Source organism: Chiloscyllium punctatum, chromosome 4 (genome assembly GCF_047496795.1).
Source record: "Chiloscyllium punctatum isolate Juve2018m chromosome 4, sChiPun1.3, whole genome shotgun sequence".
NCBI lineage: Eukaryota > Metazoa > Chordata > Chondrichthyes > Orectolobiformes > Hemiscylliidae > Chiloscyllium > Chiloscyllium punctatum.
Window position 1 is genome coordinate 12,512,626 of NC_092742.1, and position 16,427 is coordinate 12,529,052.

At 45.7% G+C, this 16,427-nt stretch overlaps 1 protein-coding gene across 2 annotated transcripts in view; it reads left to right on the forward strand.

Annotated features, from left to right (window-relative positions):
* Positions 1-14,053, forward strand: part of nrde2 (NRDE-2, necessary for RNA interference, domain containing) — a 115,924-nt gene extending 101,871 nt beyond the window's left edge. Inside the window, exons 12-15 of one of the 2 annotated variants that reach the window (XR_011960403.1) lie at positions 349-1,274; positions 3,280-3,413; positions 4,642-4,713; positions 8,571-8,652. Coding sequence is in view for 1 of the 2 variants with exons in the window: in XM_072568077.1 (XP_072424178.1) it covers positions 349-1,274; positions 3,275-3,413; positions 4,642-4,713; positions 8,571-8,696 (1,263 nt within the window). In the remaining variant the exon portion in view is untranslated. Of the gene's footprint in view, positions 1-348; positions 1,275-3,274; positions 3,414-4,641; positions 4,714-8,570 lie in introns of both variants that reach the window. The other variant, XM_072568077.1, reaches the window with a different exon arrangement.
* The last annotated feature ends 2,374 nt before the right edge of the window (positions 14,054-16,427 follow it).

Sequence of the window (16,427 nt, forward strand, 5' to 3'; positions counted from 1 at the left end):
TTCATGCTCACCCTTGCTCATGCTCGCACTCGCATGCGCTCTCTTGCTTGCACAATCTTGTCCTTGTGTGCGCCATCGCTCTTGCTCTCTCTCATGCTCTCGCTCTCCCTCTGTTTCCTCCATTCCCTCTCCAACTCCTCTGTGCCCTTGTGTTCCCCATCCACTCTCTGCCCATGTCTCCCCAAGCCTGGCTGCATGGACGAATTACAGGAAGGAGCTGTGTTGCCCACGTACGAGTCAGTGTTTGTGTTTTTGAGGAGAGAATGAGGGCATGGTGTTAGGGGGCATTTGGGATGAGGGAACTGGTGGGCTAGTTTTTAAAAAAAGTCTCATTCTGGTAATGTGCAGGTCGTGAGGAGCCTGCAGCTCAGGAGAAAGAAGCAGCTGAAATCTCTGGGGAAGAGGAGCAAGAAACTCGCTAAAAACCTTCTGAAGGAGGGTGAAAACCGGAATAATCTGTCCCTGTGGAGGGAATATGCCCATTTGGAATGGCTGCTGGGGAACGTGGAGGACTCGAGAAGGGTTTTTGACACAGCCATTGCTATGTCTGTCTCTCAGGGCCTGCAGAGCTCCACCCTGTGTGACCTCTGCTTCCTGTACTCCTCACTGGAGCTGGAGTCAGTGCGGAGCATCAGCGCGTCAACGACAGTGCGGGCGGTTTATATCCTCACCAGCCTCGCCCTGGGTACCACCTACTCGCCTTACGCAGGTGAGGTGCTGCCGGTTAATGTGCTGAAGGCTCGAAAAACATACGAGCGATCTTTCCGGGACCTGCCCACCCACGATGCAACTTTATCCGGCAGTCAGAGGCCTGGCCAGCTCATAAGCCTGATAGGCTGCTTTGCCCTCTTCCAGTACCTCACGCTGGGCATTCAGGCTGCCGACTCACTGTACAGGCAGGCAGCTGAGAAGCTCGTAGACCTCTCCTCACTGGAAAAGGCCCAGCCCAAGCCGAGCGTGTGGCGCCAGAGTGTGATGTGTGTGTTGGAGAGGCTGACTGTGATGCACGTGAGGCTGCTGAGGTTTCACATGCAGGCCAGTGTGTATCCCCTGGGCCCTGTCCGCCACACGCTCACACACGCTCTGGGCCAGTATCCTGGCAGCCGCCAGCTCTGGAAGCTCTACACGCAGGTTGAAAGCCGCTCTCACGATGCCAGCCGAGCCCGAAGGTTCTTCGACGCCACCGCCAGGTCAGCGCAAGACCTCATCGTGCCGCGGCTGTTTGCCATCTACGCAGAAGAGCGAAGAAAGGAGCGTGTCGACACTGTGCAGCGGTAAGAGTTGTTGTGAGGGGACGTGTCTCACCAGCTGTATGCTGAGGAAGCCCCTGCTCACCCCTGAACCTCTCCACTCCCTCTGGTTTCTCAGTACCCTCCCTCCGAATCCCTACCAAACCTGACCCCACTGGTCCCAAGCGTTTACAGCCTTGGAGCTGGGTTTGCCTCAGGATTGTTTCCGTGCAGGAAAGGGCCATTCAGCCCATTACATCTGTGCTGGCTCTCTGACTGAGCAATGCACCCTACTCCCATTCCTCACTTTTCCCTGCAGCCCTGACTTGCTTCATTTTCAGATAATAACCTACTTATTCTCTGAGCACCTCAATAGAACCTGTCTCCACCAAACTCTGTTTTTTTGCTGCTCAAAAGCATTTCTCTTTGTGTCTCGGTGCACCGTTTGCCCATCTTGGATATTAGATTAGATTAGATTAGATTAGATTACTTACAGTGTGGAAACAGGCCCTTCGGCCCAACAAGTCCACACCGCCCCGCCGAAGCGCAACCCACCCATACCCCTACATCTACCCTTTACCTAACACTACGGGCAATTTAGCATGGCCAATTCACCTAACCTGCACATCTTTGGACTGTGGGAGGAAACCGGAGCACCCGGAGAAAACCCACGCAGACACGGGGAGAATGTGCAAACTCCACACAGTCAGTCGCCTGAGGCAGGAATTGAACCCAGGTCTCTGGCGCTGTGAGGCAGCAGTGCTAACCACTGTGCCACCGTGCCTGCCCGGATATGTTCCATCTTGCTTGGGATATTCCACCACGTTTCTCCCTGTCTGCCCAGACCCCTCCTGATTGTGAATACCTCTCCCAAACACCACCTCCAACCTCCTCCGTAACTTCTCCATCTGTTAGCATCACTGACATTCCTCATCCCTGGAATCCTTCTCTTCTGTACTCTCTCTCTCCAAGTGCCTTCACTCCTTTCCTTCAATGTGGTGCTCGGAACTGGATGCAGTATTGAGGCAGACCAGTGTTTTATAAAAGTTTAATTTAACCTTCTTGCTCTTGTATTCTATACCCCTTTTAAGAAAGCTGAGAATACTGACAGCTTTGTCAATTGCTATCTTAACCTGTCTTGACGTCTTTAAGACTTGAGCCTTATACATCAGGCTTCTGCGTCCCTCTTTAGAGTTACATTGTGTTTTATATAATCACTACAATTGTTTCGCTCATCAATAATAATCACTTCCCATTTTTCTGCATTGAACATCATTTGCAACTTTTCTAGCTATAACCCTGACCTGTCTATGGCCTTTTGAACTTCTTCACTGTCCTCTTGTTGCGTCATGTTGCGGCTGTACTGGACATTGGTTAGGCCACTGTTGGAATATTGCGTGCAATTCTGGTCTCCTTCCTATCGGAAAGATGTTATGAAACTTGAAAGGATTCAGAAAAGATTTACAAGGATGTTGCCAGGGTTGGAGGGTTTGAGCTATAGGGAGAGGCTGAATAGGCTGGGGCTGTTTTCCCTGGAGCGTCGGAGGCTGAGGGGTGACCTTATAGAAGTTTGCAACATCATGAGGGGCATGGATAGGGTAAATAGACAAAGTCTTTTCCCTGGGATCGGGAAGTCCAGAACTAGAGGGCATAGGTTTAGGGTGAGAGGGGAAAGATATAAAAGGGATCTAAGGGGTAACTATTTCATGCAGAGGGTGGTACGTGTATGGCATGAGCTGCCAGAGGAAGTGGTGGAGTCTGGTACAATTATAACATTCAAGAGGCATTTGGATGGGTATATAAATAGGAAGGGTTTGGAGGGATATGGGCCGGGTGCTGGCAGGTAGGACTAGATTGGGGTGGGATATCTGGCCGGCGTGGACGGGTTGGACCAAAGGATTTGTTTCCATGCAGTACATCTCTTTGACTCTTCACAGTTTGCAAAGCTTGGACTGTTCTCTGGGGGTGGTATTCCCACAGGGTGGTGCAATCGACCTCCTTCTGTGGAAAGGCTAATTGTTTCTTTCTGAACCCTTTCTCCTCAGGGCAGATGTTGGGATTTTGTACAACACTCTCCCAGAAACTGGCCTCACCAACCGGATCAGAGCATTGTTTGAGCACGCTGTTCAGACAGAGGCTGGTGCACACTCTGTTTTACTTTGGAGGATGTACCTGAACTTCACGGTGAGAACACACCCCAGCCGTTCATGTGGGCAGCAACCGAGGTCTCCAGTTCTCCAGACCCCGTCACTGTTCATTTTCTATCTTTCCCATTGCTGTGTAGAGCCCTCAAACCAGAACCCCAGGAGTTAACAGAGAGTGATTAATGAAATATCCTGTGGGTGAATCTCTCATTTAAACTTTCATAAAATAACTTGCAGTTGGCTAATGGCCTTTGGTTTTAAGTCATGGAACCGTCCTGCTTAGAAGATGGCCGCTCAGCCCATCATGGCTATACTTACTCTCTGAAAGAGCTCGTCCCATAACCCTATGCATGTAAAGACAATAAGGAGCCAAAGTTCTCAAATAAAGCAAAGATTGCACTGTAGTTGAGGAGTAGGAATGTGCGTCTGGAAAATTCACTCAAAAATGTAATCACGGATAACCATTAGTCCCTGTGGCTCTCTTGATTACCTCCTGGAATCTGAGGTGGGCTTTGAGTGGATTCGTAGATGCTATTTGTTATCTCGATAGTGTTAGTGGGGTCACTTTGTGGTTCAGAATGCATTTGGATCAAAGACCTTGAAGATGCAGAGCAGATTTACTAGAATGATATTAGGGATGAAGGGATTCGGTGAGGGCTGTCTTTGGGACAGAGGGGTTTGAGGGGAGGTTTAGTTGAGGTTCCAAATTACCTTCAGTTTTGTTAACCAAGGAGAAACTATTCCACTGGCAGCTGGGTCAATAACCAGAGGACCCAGAATTAGACCTGCTGAGAGACCGAGCTGAATCACTAAGCACATTTAAATCTGAGATCCTGATTAAAAAAACCTGTCCAAGGGAATCTGGGGTTCCAGGAAAAGGCAGGAATGTGGAGGTGAGGATTATCAGATCAGCTGTGATTTAATTAAATGGCAGAGCAAACTCCGTGGAGCAAATGGCTTTCTTCTGCTCCTCTGTCTTGAGCTGTAGGAAAATAAGCAAAGAGCCAGGAGAGATGAGAATGTTTCGCAACAGCAGCACAGAAAGAGGGTTAGAAACAGACTTAGTAGTAACTTCCGGAAGAGAATGGGAAACTATTTACAAAGGAAACATTTACTGGTCTATGAGACAGAGGGGGGATATATTCTTACAGATATCTGGAATGATTCCTAATCATTGTGTTCCCATCTTCTGTCACTTTGAATTACAATGCTGAGATGTTCATACTGAGACTGTGTTTCTCATGTTCGTTATCCTTCCCATCAAACAGGTGACTCAAGGAAACATTGAGAAGACAAAGGGTGTATTTTACAGAGCACTGCAGGCGTGCCCATGGGCCAAGGTAGGGCAGGAATTGAGGTTCTAATCTTTAACGACAGCGGCTACAGCGTTGAGCCCTGAATTACGAGCTTATTGATTTTGTATAGCCTGGATACCACTTCAGTTACCATGTGTTTTATTTCGGTGATTCATTCGTGATTGGCTAGCTGGGGCAGCATTTATTACCCATTCCCAGTTGTCCTTGTAAAGGCGGTGGGTATGCTGTGTTTTTGAACCACTGCAGTACACCCACAGTGCCACAAAGGAGGGGTCTGCAGAATTATTACCCGCTGACGCTAAAGGATGGCAAATATATTTCCCAGTCGGGATGGTTTGGTGCTTGGAAGGGAACTTGCAGGTAGAGGTGTTCCCATGAACTTGCTGTTGTCATCCTTTAGGTGGTAACGGTCATAGGGTTGAGGAATGGACTGTCGGAGGAGCCTTGCTAATTTATTACAGTACATCTTGGAGATAGTTTTTATAATCCCAGCTGATGTTATTACTGGACTTTTCAGATACCAGACTGCAATCTGGCTTGATCGTGTTTTTTTTTTGTTGCTTTGGTTTTAATGAAGTCACTCACGGAATCATAAGCACGCAGTGTTTCAGATTTGGTTTTAGCAATAAAACTAAAATTTATTAAGCAAAGGCAATGAAGGTGAAATAGAATAGACCCAACTATTTCCTCAATATGTCTTTTAGGATTTTGAAACATGTGGTAGGGTATAATTCAATGAATTCCAAACCATTCTCTGTACAATACCCAAAAGCACCCTTTGTACAGTACTCATACCAGAGAAAAAATTTTTTCTACCCCCTCAAGAAGCTTAAATTATTATGAGCCCGTTACTTCTGAAAGCTACTTCCTCAAACTAATTTTTTTTAAAAATCACCATGGTGACAGAAATAGATACAAGCTAATCATTAACTCTTCAGACCCATAGAAAAGCCCAAAAGCCTAAATTTAAAAATCCAAACTTAACATAACCGATATTAAAAATATATATAAATCTCTCATCACATGGAACACATTGATGTACTGTGGTGGAGAGAGTGAATGTCGAAGGTTTTCGAAGTATGGGGTGACAACATGAACAGGGTATGGATAATTATCCATAATCATGGCCACCTTCTGCTCCTGTTTTCTGTGTTTTTATGGTGCACCAATCCAGACAGCGTTGGGTTTCTTGAGTGTTGTCGGAGTAGCACCCGACCAGGCAGCAGCATTCCCTCTAATTTTCTTCCCGGTTTTCTGGGTCTCTGAGAGTCGTGGGTGCAGAAATGTCTGAAACCAGGAGGTCGTGTCATGGTTACCAAGCTGATCGCTGTGTGTGGCATCTTGGAGCAGCTATGTATGCGAGCAGTCGAGAGGGAATGTTGCAGGTTAGTGGGGAGGATTCTGTTGCACTCCTGACCTGTGCCTTATTGATGATGGACAGGCTTTGGAGAGTCAGGAAGTGAGTTAAGCAGAATTCCCCAGCTCCTGACCTCTCATCGCCACAGTATTTCTATGGCTGGTCTGGTTCAGTTTCGGATCAATGGTAACCTCCAGGATGTCGATAGTGAGGGATTTGACAATGGTGATGCCATTGACTGACTGTCAAGGGGTAAGAGTTAGATTCTCTCTTGTTGGAGGTGGTTGTTGCCTGGCACCAGTAGGCAATGTTTCATGCCACTTATTAGCCCAAGCCTGAATGCAATGCAGGTCTTACTGCCAATGGGCATGGACCATGCCAGTATCTGAGGAGTCCCAAGTGCTGCTTAGCATTGTGCAATCATCAGCAAACATCCCCATTTTGGACCGAATGCCAGAAGGGCTGTACACTTTGTGTCAGATCAGGGCAAAAGCCCCATATGAAGATTAGAGTTCATCACTTAGAGCTTCTTTCAGGAACAAGGTAAAACAATTCCGAGCTGTGGACCTGTTCAGTTTGATCAGTGCTTACCACGCCAGTCTCTCTGGTGTGATTCCATCTCAATGCCTCAGGCTTGGCCCTGCGATTGGAGGAGACGCAGTCTCAGAGAGCTGATGAGGTGAGCACTGGAGTAAACGAAAAACAGGACAGCAAACCTTCGATTTGATCGTTTAATGTTTAAGCAAGCATTGAACATTCACAAATCTGTGTTTGTAATTTTGAACCATTCTGTGAACATGCTGTTTATGATTAGGTCTAATTCAGGGGCAGATTCTGTACATTGAATCTTTTGAAATGGCCCAAATGAGCATAAAATAAATCCATAATTTAGATCTTTGGAAAACACCATTGAAAAGAACTTAAACAAGAACACATGATGCTAGAAAAGTGGAACATCTGTAAGGATTTGTAAAGAAGGTTCAGCAGCCATGTTGGATAGCCTGGGAATGAATGGGCCTTGCCTTGGGCGAGGACATCGATGAGCTGAAGGTTTGAAGAGTACAATGGAGTGAATTGGAGAGGCAGTCAGGTGCACTCTCTCTTCAGACACTGCCAATCATTCTTCTGCCATCCTTCAGTGTATGGAGAACTGAAGGTAAGGGCGAACACTCCAATCATGAGCCCTCTGATCCTGACAGATATGCTGTATATCGGCTGTTGTTGTCTTTTAGATCATGTCTCTTTTCCCCCCCCCACCCCTCCCCCGGTGTAGACTTGCGTCTTACAGTTGGAGGCCCCTGAAATAGGCCATGGCTAAACTGTACCCTTTGTCCCATATACTCCAGTCTTGTACCTTTATCTGTTCATAGTCTAGGCTCAGGTCAGATGGTTTCTATTTGGTGAGAGCTGTTTTTGGCACAGAGTCCCAGCTCTCCAGTATTCTTTGCATTAGAAAGTACTTCTGACTTTATCTCTAACCCCAGCAGTGCGGTAAAGTACATTGGAAGTGGAGTCATTGTTGTGTTCTGATTCTCTCTTTCCCCCCCACCTCTCCCCCCCTCTGCCCCACCAGCTGGACAAGTTAGATCCTGGACTAAAATCTGGATTGAAAGATCATATTTTGTTGTTTTTTTTCTATTTAACAGGATAGTCACCGATTGAAACATGAATGCCTAATGTGTATATTTGGTTTTAACAATAAAACAGAGACTTATTAAGCAAAACAAATAAAGATAAAATAGAATAAACCAAGCTGCCTACATATGACATATCTTGAAGGATTTTTGAAACATTTCATAAAATACAATGTGCCATCTCTCCTGACAGCACCTCTTTACTCGAACACCAGAGATAATTTCCTTGTCTAACACATCTATAGGTAACAGCTAATACCTTCGTTTCCTTGTCATGATAGCTTAATGGCCTCTTCCTTGAGTATTCATACAACTGAGCTTAAACTTTCTCAGCTTCAGATAAACTCTTTGGCACAAACAGTATTGAGGAAATAACCATTTTGGTGATGTTAAGTTAAGGATAAACATTGGCCATCGTATCAGGACACCTTACTGCTTTTCTTCAATAGTGTCTTTTATATGCATTTGAGCAGACAGGAGTTTGGGTTAATGCCAGACCTTTTGACAGTACAGCACCCCCTCAGTCCTGCAGTTGGAATGTCAGTTTAGGTATACTTTTTGTTTTGAACTTAAACCCACGAACTCTGTGTCTCAGAGGCGAACGTCCAATGTCCTAGGAGTGGCAGATTTCCCTCTGAACTTTCTGGAAAAACATTTGATTTATTGTTGTCAGAGTGATTTATTGTTAGAGTGAAAAGTTTTGTTTTGCGAGCAGTACAGTCAGATCAGCAAACAAGGACATACAGATTTTAGGGTACTTAGACAGAGTGAGGCGCACAAGGTTACAGCTGCACAGGAGGTGCACAAATGCAAGATCAACATTAGATTTGAAATTAGAGAGGTTCAGTCTAATAACAGCAAATACTAAATTCCTTCTCCCTCGTTCCCAGGTGCTATACTTAGATGCAGTCAGCCACTTACCTGGACAACTCCAAGAAATAATAGACTTAATGACGGAAAAGGAGATTCGGATCAGAGTTCCTCTGGAAGAGTTGGAAATTCTTATGGAAGATTGACTGGGGAGAACAAAGCCGTACATTTACTTAACACCTTTCACAGCTCCTGGGTATCCCTACAGCACTGGATCCACCATTGTCGGAGATGAGACAGAGAACCAGAGCTCAGTCAAGCTGTGACAAACAACAATGATCTAAGTGACCAGACTAGGTGTGGTTTAAGGGCCGAATGTTGGCCAGGACAGCTGTTACCTAAAACTGGAAGCAGATTGGCAGGAAGCCAGGTGCTCCGGGCAGTGAATTTGGTGACTGGTTTGGTGATCTTGGTTGAGTGAGGGAGACCAGTCAGTATATCGAGAATAATTAGCTTTCAAATGATGCCATGTAACCTTTGACATCTGTCCATCCTAAGGATGGGTTATTGGACACTCATTCAGAGGATTTAAAGGAAGTTAGAATATTTATTTTGTAATAAATGGTTAAACGTGTAAAGTTACTGCTTATTTGTATCGTTTTCTGAACTAGATAGTCATGATTACTGGGTTTTTTTTGTAAACTTGGTGAGGTGTATGACATTACAGGTTATTTTTTTTAATCTCTGAGATCCTCTTCAATCCTCTGGGGCCCCTCCTGTGACTAAAGAGAATATAAAGATTTTGTCCAACGTCCCAGCAATTTCCTGACCTGCCTCCCTCAGCATTCTGGGATATGTCCTATCAGGTCCTGGGGACTTGTCTCCCTTAAAGCTTTTCAAAACAACTAACACCTTTTTCATATCTGCATGATATAGAATATCAACTCCCCATCCACCAAGTCCTTCTCCCTTTGTGAGTACTCATGCATTCGTTAAAGATCTCAGCCAATTCCTCTGGCTCTACACATAAATTCCCTTCTTTGTCCTTAAGTGAATGTCTCCTTTCCCCAGCTATCTTCTTTCTCCTAATGTGTTTACAAAATACATTGGGATTTTCCTTAATGCTATTTGCCAAAGACATGGCCCCTTTGAATCGTCCTAGTTCCTTGTTTGAGTTCTTTCTTTCTATCCTGGTATCCTTCAAGATCTTTCTGTCTTCAGTTTCTTAAACCTTACGTATGCCTCTTTTGTTTTAAACTAAGCTCTCGATTTCAATTCCTAGCCAGCTGGTTGGATATTGGATATGAGTCACGTCAGCATTCCTTGGAATTTTTCTTCATCCTACATGGACCTAACAGTTCAACAGCTGAAGAAAAGAAAATGCGGGTCTACAGAGAACGGGGAGGGAGGGAGGATTAGTGGAGCTGTTCTTGCAGAGGGTCAGCATGGACATGCCGGGCTGAATAGCCTGCTAGGTTATAATGTGCTGGCCTCCTGTCGGTTTGTAGCATAGTTGTTATTCGGTGAAATACAGTGTAACTAGCTGGCAACATGGTAAAAGCATGTGCTTTTCTCTCAGGTGTGTGTTAAACACCATTTGCCCCTTAAATTGTCCAACGTAAGCTCCTTGTTTTTAAGGATCCAAGCATAACTCCGGCACCCATTTATAGATTATTATTCCAGGACATTACCATTACACCACACTGAACTAAAGAAGGAATGGGATAGTAGGAGGGGGAGGTACCTAATTGGATTTAAGGGGAGGGGGCTCTTTTAAGAAGGAGAGGCAGAGAGGCTTAAGGAGACAATTCCAGAAGGTCGGAATTAAATGGTTGAAGATCAGTTGTAGAATGGAGAGAATATGCGGAGGCCAAATTTACTGCAAGGTGGAACTTGTGGAGGCTGTTCGGGTGCCAAGGAAGGCTGAGGCAATGGATGGGTTTGAACATTAAAGGTGAGATCTCCAAATCAGAGTTCAGTCCATTAAACCCATTTGGCTCAATTTACAGGAGTCTGAAGGGCTGAATAGATCAGTTTGATGAAATGCTTGGTACCTGTGTAACTGCCCCAGCTGCAGCAATATGTTTGTCACTGATTCTCACAAACTGGTTTCTCAGAATTGAATAATCCTGCGTTGAATTTGATATAGCTATTGTAAGTTTTAATTTTAAAATTGGAATAAATGATTGTCAGTATTGACCCTTCTCATCTCATATTGCAAAGACACATTGAAGTTTGTCATTTTGATTAAAACTGTTTTGATCTAATGAAAGCATGCAGCTTTTGGATACACTAATGAGTATTCCCATGTATCTCTAGAGAATGCTCTGTCTCATTATTGTCTTTAGTGAGTTTCCTTTTGTCATTTCCGAATTCACCAGCAGTCTTTATCTTTGAACTGATACCTTGAACATATTCATTATCCTGGAGTTCCTTATTACCCTGTGGAGACAACCAGCTATTGATTACTCTCTGCTTTTCTTAAACAAGTTACACCCTGCCCTAGATACAGACCTCTTCTTCCCTTAAGCCTCTTGTTTTGATTGGAACTTATACTGGATGAGCAAAAGGCTTGGCAGGAAGGATTAGGGAGAACCCAAAGGCATTTTACTCATACGTGAGGAATAAGAGAATGATCAGGGAGAAGGAGGGCTGATCAGGGATAGCGGAGGGAATTTGCGCGTGTAGTCTGAGCTGATAGGGGAAGCCCTCAATGAGTTTTTTGCGAAGGAAAGGGATCTTGTTGTGAATGAGCACTTTGAGGAGCTGGGAAACAGGCTGGAACAGATAGAGATTGAGGAAGTTGATGTGCTGGAAATCTTGGAAAACATTAAAATTGATAAGTCCCCAGGGCCAGACCAGATTTATCCCAGGCTGCTCCTGGAAGCGAGAAAGGAGGTTGCTAAGCCGCTGGCGAAGATCTTTGCTTCCTCACTCTCCACGGGAGTCGTACCGGAGGATTGGAAGGAGGCGAATGTTGTTCCTCTTTTCAAGAAGGGGAATAGGGAAATCCCAGGCAATTACAGACCAGTCAGTCTTACATCTGTGGTCAGCAAAGTTTTGGAAAGAATTCTGAGGGATAGGATTTATGATTATTTGGAAGACGATAGATTGATTAAAAGCAAGTTAGCATGGCTTTGTGAGGGGCAGGTCATGCCTCACAAACCTTATTGAGTTCTTTGAGGTGACGACGAGACAGGTTGACAAAGGTCAGGCAGTGGATGTGGTGTATGTGGACTTCAATAAAGGCATTTGATAAGGTTCCCCATGGTAGACTCATTCATAAAGTCAGGAGGTATGGGATACAGGGAGATTTGGCTATCTGGATTCAGAATTGGCTAGCTGACAGAAGGCAGAGAGTGGTTGTAGATGGAAAGTATTCTGCCTGGAGGTCAGTGTTGAGTGGGGTCCCGCAGAGCTCTGTTCTTGGGCCTCTACTCTTCATATTTTTTATAAATTACATGGACGAGGAGGTTGAGGGATGGGTTAATAAATTTGCAGATGACACAAAGGTTGGAGATGTCGTCGATAGTGCAGAGGGCTACTGCAGGCTGCAGCGCAACATAGACAGGATACAGAGCTGGGCTGAGAAATGGCAGATGGAGTTCAACCTGGATAACTGCAAAGTGATGCATTTTGGAAGGTCGAACTTGAATGCTGAATATAGGATTAAAGATAGGATTCTTGGCAGTGTGGAGGAACAGAGGGATCTGGGTGTGCAAGTACATAGATCCCTCAAAGTTGCCACCCAAGTGGATAGGGTTGTTAAGAAAGCATATGGTGTTTTGGCTTCCATTAACCGGGCGATTGAGTTTAAGAGCCATGAGGTTTTGCTGCAGCTCTACAAGTCCCTGGTGAGACCACACTCGGAATATTGTGTCCAGTTCTGGTCGCCCTACTATAGGAAAGATACAGAGGCTTTGGAGAGGGTGCAAAGGATGCTGTCTGGACTGGAGGGCTTATCTTATGAAGAAAGGTTGACTAGCTCAGACGTTTTCTCTGTGGAGAGGAGGAGGAAGAGAGGTGACCTGATCGAGGTGTACACGATAATCAGAGGCATGGATAGAGTCATTGGCCAGAGAAATTTACCCAGGGTAGGATTGACTGGCACGCGGGGTCATAGTTTTAAGGTGTTAAGAGGAAGGTTCTTTACGCAGAGTTGTGAATGCATGGAATGCGTTGCCAGCGGTGATGGTGGAAGCAGAGTCATTAGGGACATGTAAGTGACAGCTGGACAGGAACATGGATAGTAGTGAGTTGAGAGGAGCATAGGTTAGGTTATTTTAGTTTAGATTAGGATTGATCCTCAGCACAACATGGTGGGCCAAAGGGCCTGTTCTGTGCTGTGCTTTTCTATGTTGTATATTAATACTGTGCCTAGATGAGCAAGTCAGAGGTTAGGAATACTGCTGCAAATAACTCACCCCTTCTCTCCCTTAAAGACTGTCCACCATCTACAAGGCACAAGTCGGGAATGAAATGGAATACTCCCCACTTTTGTGGATGAGTTTGATTTCACCAACACTCTAGATGCTTGATAACATCCAGGACGAAGCAGCCTGCTTTATTGGCACCCCATCCACAAACATTCACTCCTGGTCCAGACGCTCAGTAGTAGCAATGAGTGCCATCTCCACGATGCACTGTAGAAATTCACCAAGGCTCCTTACAGCACCTTGCAAACCCAGAACCACTTCCATCTAAAAGGACAAGAACAGCAGATACATGGGAACGCCACCCCCTGCAAGTTCCCCCTCCAAGCCATCCTGAATTGGAAATATATCGCCATTTCTTCACCGTCGCTGGGTCAAAATCCTGGAATTCCCTCCCTCGGGGCATTGTGGGTCAACCCACAGCACATGGATTGCAGCGGTTCAAGAAGGCAGCTCAGCACCACCTTCTCAAGGGGACAAGTAGGGATGGACAATAAATGCTGCCAGTGACACCCACATTTCTGTGAAAATTGTTGTTTAAAGCTCAAAGCAAATATTTCTTAGTATTGAAGCCTGAATTTCCTAGCCCCAAAGGTGGGTTTTGCAGCAATGAGGTGGCATCAGGTTGGCATAGCTCCCTCAGATGGGCATGTTTCTCAGATGTAGGCACTGGACATCAGGAGGTTGGCAGACACATAAGCTGATTAGTGTGATGTGGTCTCCTTGGCACATTACCGGAGTGATGGGACCCCTGTCCCAGTGCACAAAGAGGCTCCAAGCCCCAAAGATGGGGGTCAGCATCGTGAAAGCTTCAGCTACGGATTTTCCCTCCGCTTCTGACTTCAGGACACGCCTCTGAGGAGATCTCCCTGCTCTCAATCTCTGGATGCTGCTAAGGCTCCATCCGTCACGTTCCGAGTATGTAGGCCGCCCTCAATCACACAGCCACTGCATGGATGGGCAGGCCAGAAGGCTGCTGCTGTGCAAGATAGCAGGGGCTTGAGGTCAGGATCCCAAAGTCCATGGGAAAATCCAGCCAAGGTTCCTTAAATAAGTCTCTCCACAAATGTCACCATTGCTGTATTAAATATGCACTTGTCTTTCTATTAACAATAAAAATTGTCATCTCAGTACCAATCATGATGCCTCAATCTTCCGAAATGTCTGTGTTGCTCCAATCTCACTGTCCTGTACAGCCCTGGGGTGGGGAGAAGGGGAAGGGGAAGGGGTTTCCCTTTGTTCTACCCCCCCAGTAGCCTACACTATCAGCTGTCTGGGCTGTAAAATCCAGAATCCCCTTCTCTCTGATTCTCTAGTCCCCTCTTAACTCTCTCGTTAAAGATAATTTATTTGACTTTGGTCACTTAAATGCTCCTAAAATTTGCTGTCACACTCCGACCTCTCTGACCTGAACTTGCTCCAGTTTTAATGGTAAGCAGGCAGGAGGCTGGGGGAACACAGCAAGGCAGGCAGCATCAGGAGGGACAGGCAGGAGGCTGGGGGAACACAGCAAGGCAGGCGGCATCAGGAGGGACAGGCAGGAGGAACACAGCAAGGCAGGGTAGCATCAGGAGGGACAGGCAGGAGGCTGGGAGAACACAGCAAGCCAGGCAGCATCAGGAGGCACAGGCAGGAGGCTGGGGGAACACAGCAAGGCAGGCAGCATCAGGAGGGACAGGCAGGAGGCTGGAGGAACACAGCAAGGCAGGCAGCATCAGGAGGCACAGGCAGGAGGCTGGGGGAACACAGCAAGGCAGGCAGCATCAGGAGGGACAGGCAGGAGGCAGGGGAACACAGCAAGGCAGGTAACATCAGGAGGGGCAGGCAACATCAGGAGGGGCAGGCAACATCAGGAGGGACAGGCAGGAGGCAGGGGAACACAGCAAGCCAGGCAGCATCAGGAGGTGGAGAAGTCAATGTTTCGGGTGTAACTCTTCTTTACAGTTTTGATTGGAGCTCATTGGGAATTTTCAGATGGCCTTTTTGCATCCTTCAGGACTAAATATTCATTTCAGAAGTGTTGGTCGGAGAATCGGCTGCATTTTGTTGGATGATGATTGTGCTTTGTCCATTTACATTTTCTCTAGACTCGTTTTCTTTCTTGACTCTGCCAACTCCTTTGGGCCATTATCCCTTTCATGACGGAATCTCTACCATATCTCTGCGTTACCCTCTCGCCCTTTATCCCTCCCTCTCTTCTCTCTCTGTTTCAATAACCACCGTCTGGTCCACCCTTTTATCTGCCTAGAACCAGCTCCATCTCTAACCTTCCCCAGATCTGATGAAAACTCATTGCACTGAAATGTAACTCATTCTTTCATTGTTCACGATTCGGTGCAGCAGCTAATTAGCCAGCTGCTGTAACTCTGTGGTAGTGTCCCTAACTCTTGTGCCAGGTTCAGGTCCCATCTCCTCCAGGACTATGTCACTAGATCTCTGAACAGATTGATCAGAAAATATCTTAGATCAACTCAGCTTGTAACATTACATCGTTTTAAATCCCCTCATAGCCCAGGAATGTTTTTCCCCTTCCAATAATTTATCCAAATTGTTTTCTTTTGAAGAATGGTGATTGAATCTGCCTTCACCACTCTGTCAGGAGTTGTCTTCTGGTTGTTTTGAAATGTTGAGTGTTTCCCTGCTTCACTCTGTCTGCTCCATCGCCACATTGTGAGCCGTGCCATTCAATGCCCTTTGCCTCCCTCTGCACGACATGTTCCATCTGCCAGCCTTACCCGAAGAGGAGGAGCACACAAGGTCATCCAGGGTCTATGACTTCAACTCCATCGCAAAAATGCCATCCCACCCTTCAATTCAAATAGAAAGCTGAGATCTGCAACATCTTTCTTTTGAAACATTCTGGACAATAAAAAACCTTACACCCACATTCTAATCACAAACTTCAACTTAACTCCACAGTTGAGTTCAAATATTGCAAAGGCAGCAATAGGATTTCACTTCCATCAAAGTCCAGAATTAAATTCAGGTCTTGGCAAAAGTTTCTAGGTTCTTGCAAATTGCCAAGAGCACAATACTGTGCTCTTTATTTCAGAAAAAAACAAAGTGCCAGAGAAACTCAGCAGGTCTTGGAGAGAGAAACAAAGTTAATGATTCAAGTTATTTTAACCGATTTCTTGTTCCACAAAAGCCAACAGACTTGCTGAGTATTTCCAGAGTTTTCTGTCATTTAAAAAACTGATGCCCTTAAGGGAAGGAAATCTGCTGTCTTTACCATAACTGGCCTACACGTGACTCCAGACCCAAGCAATATGGCTGACTCTCAAATGGCCAGGAAGTAACGGAATTGTCAAGGAAGTGAGTAACCACCTTCAGGGAATTTAAATACTCACATCCTCTGAATGAATGCAGAAATCTCAGCACGCCTGTTTAATCTAGAATGTCCGATTCGCTTTTTTTTCTGCTTTTGTTTGTGTTCACAAGTCTATCTGTGCTGTCTTGAGTCCCCTGGTATGTGTGTGGCTATTTATAATTTATAACTGTGAC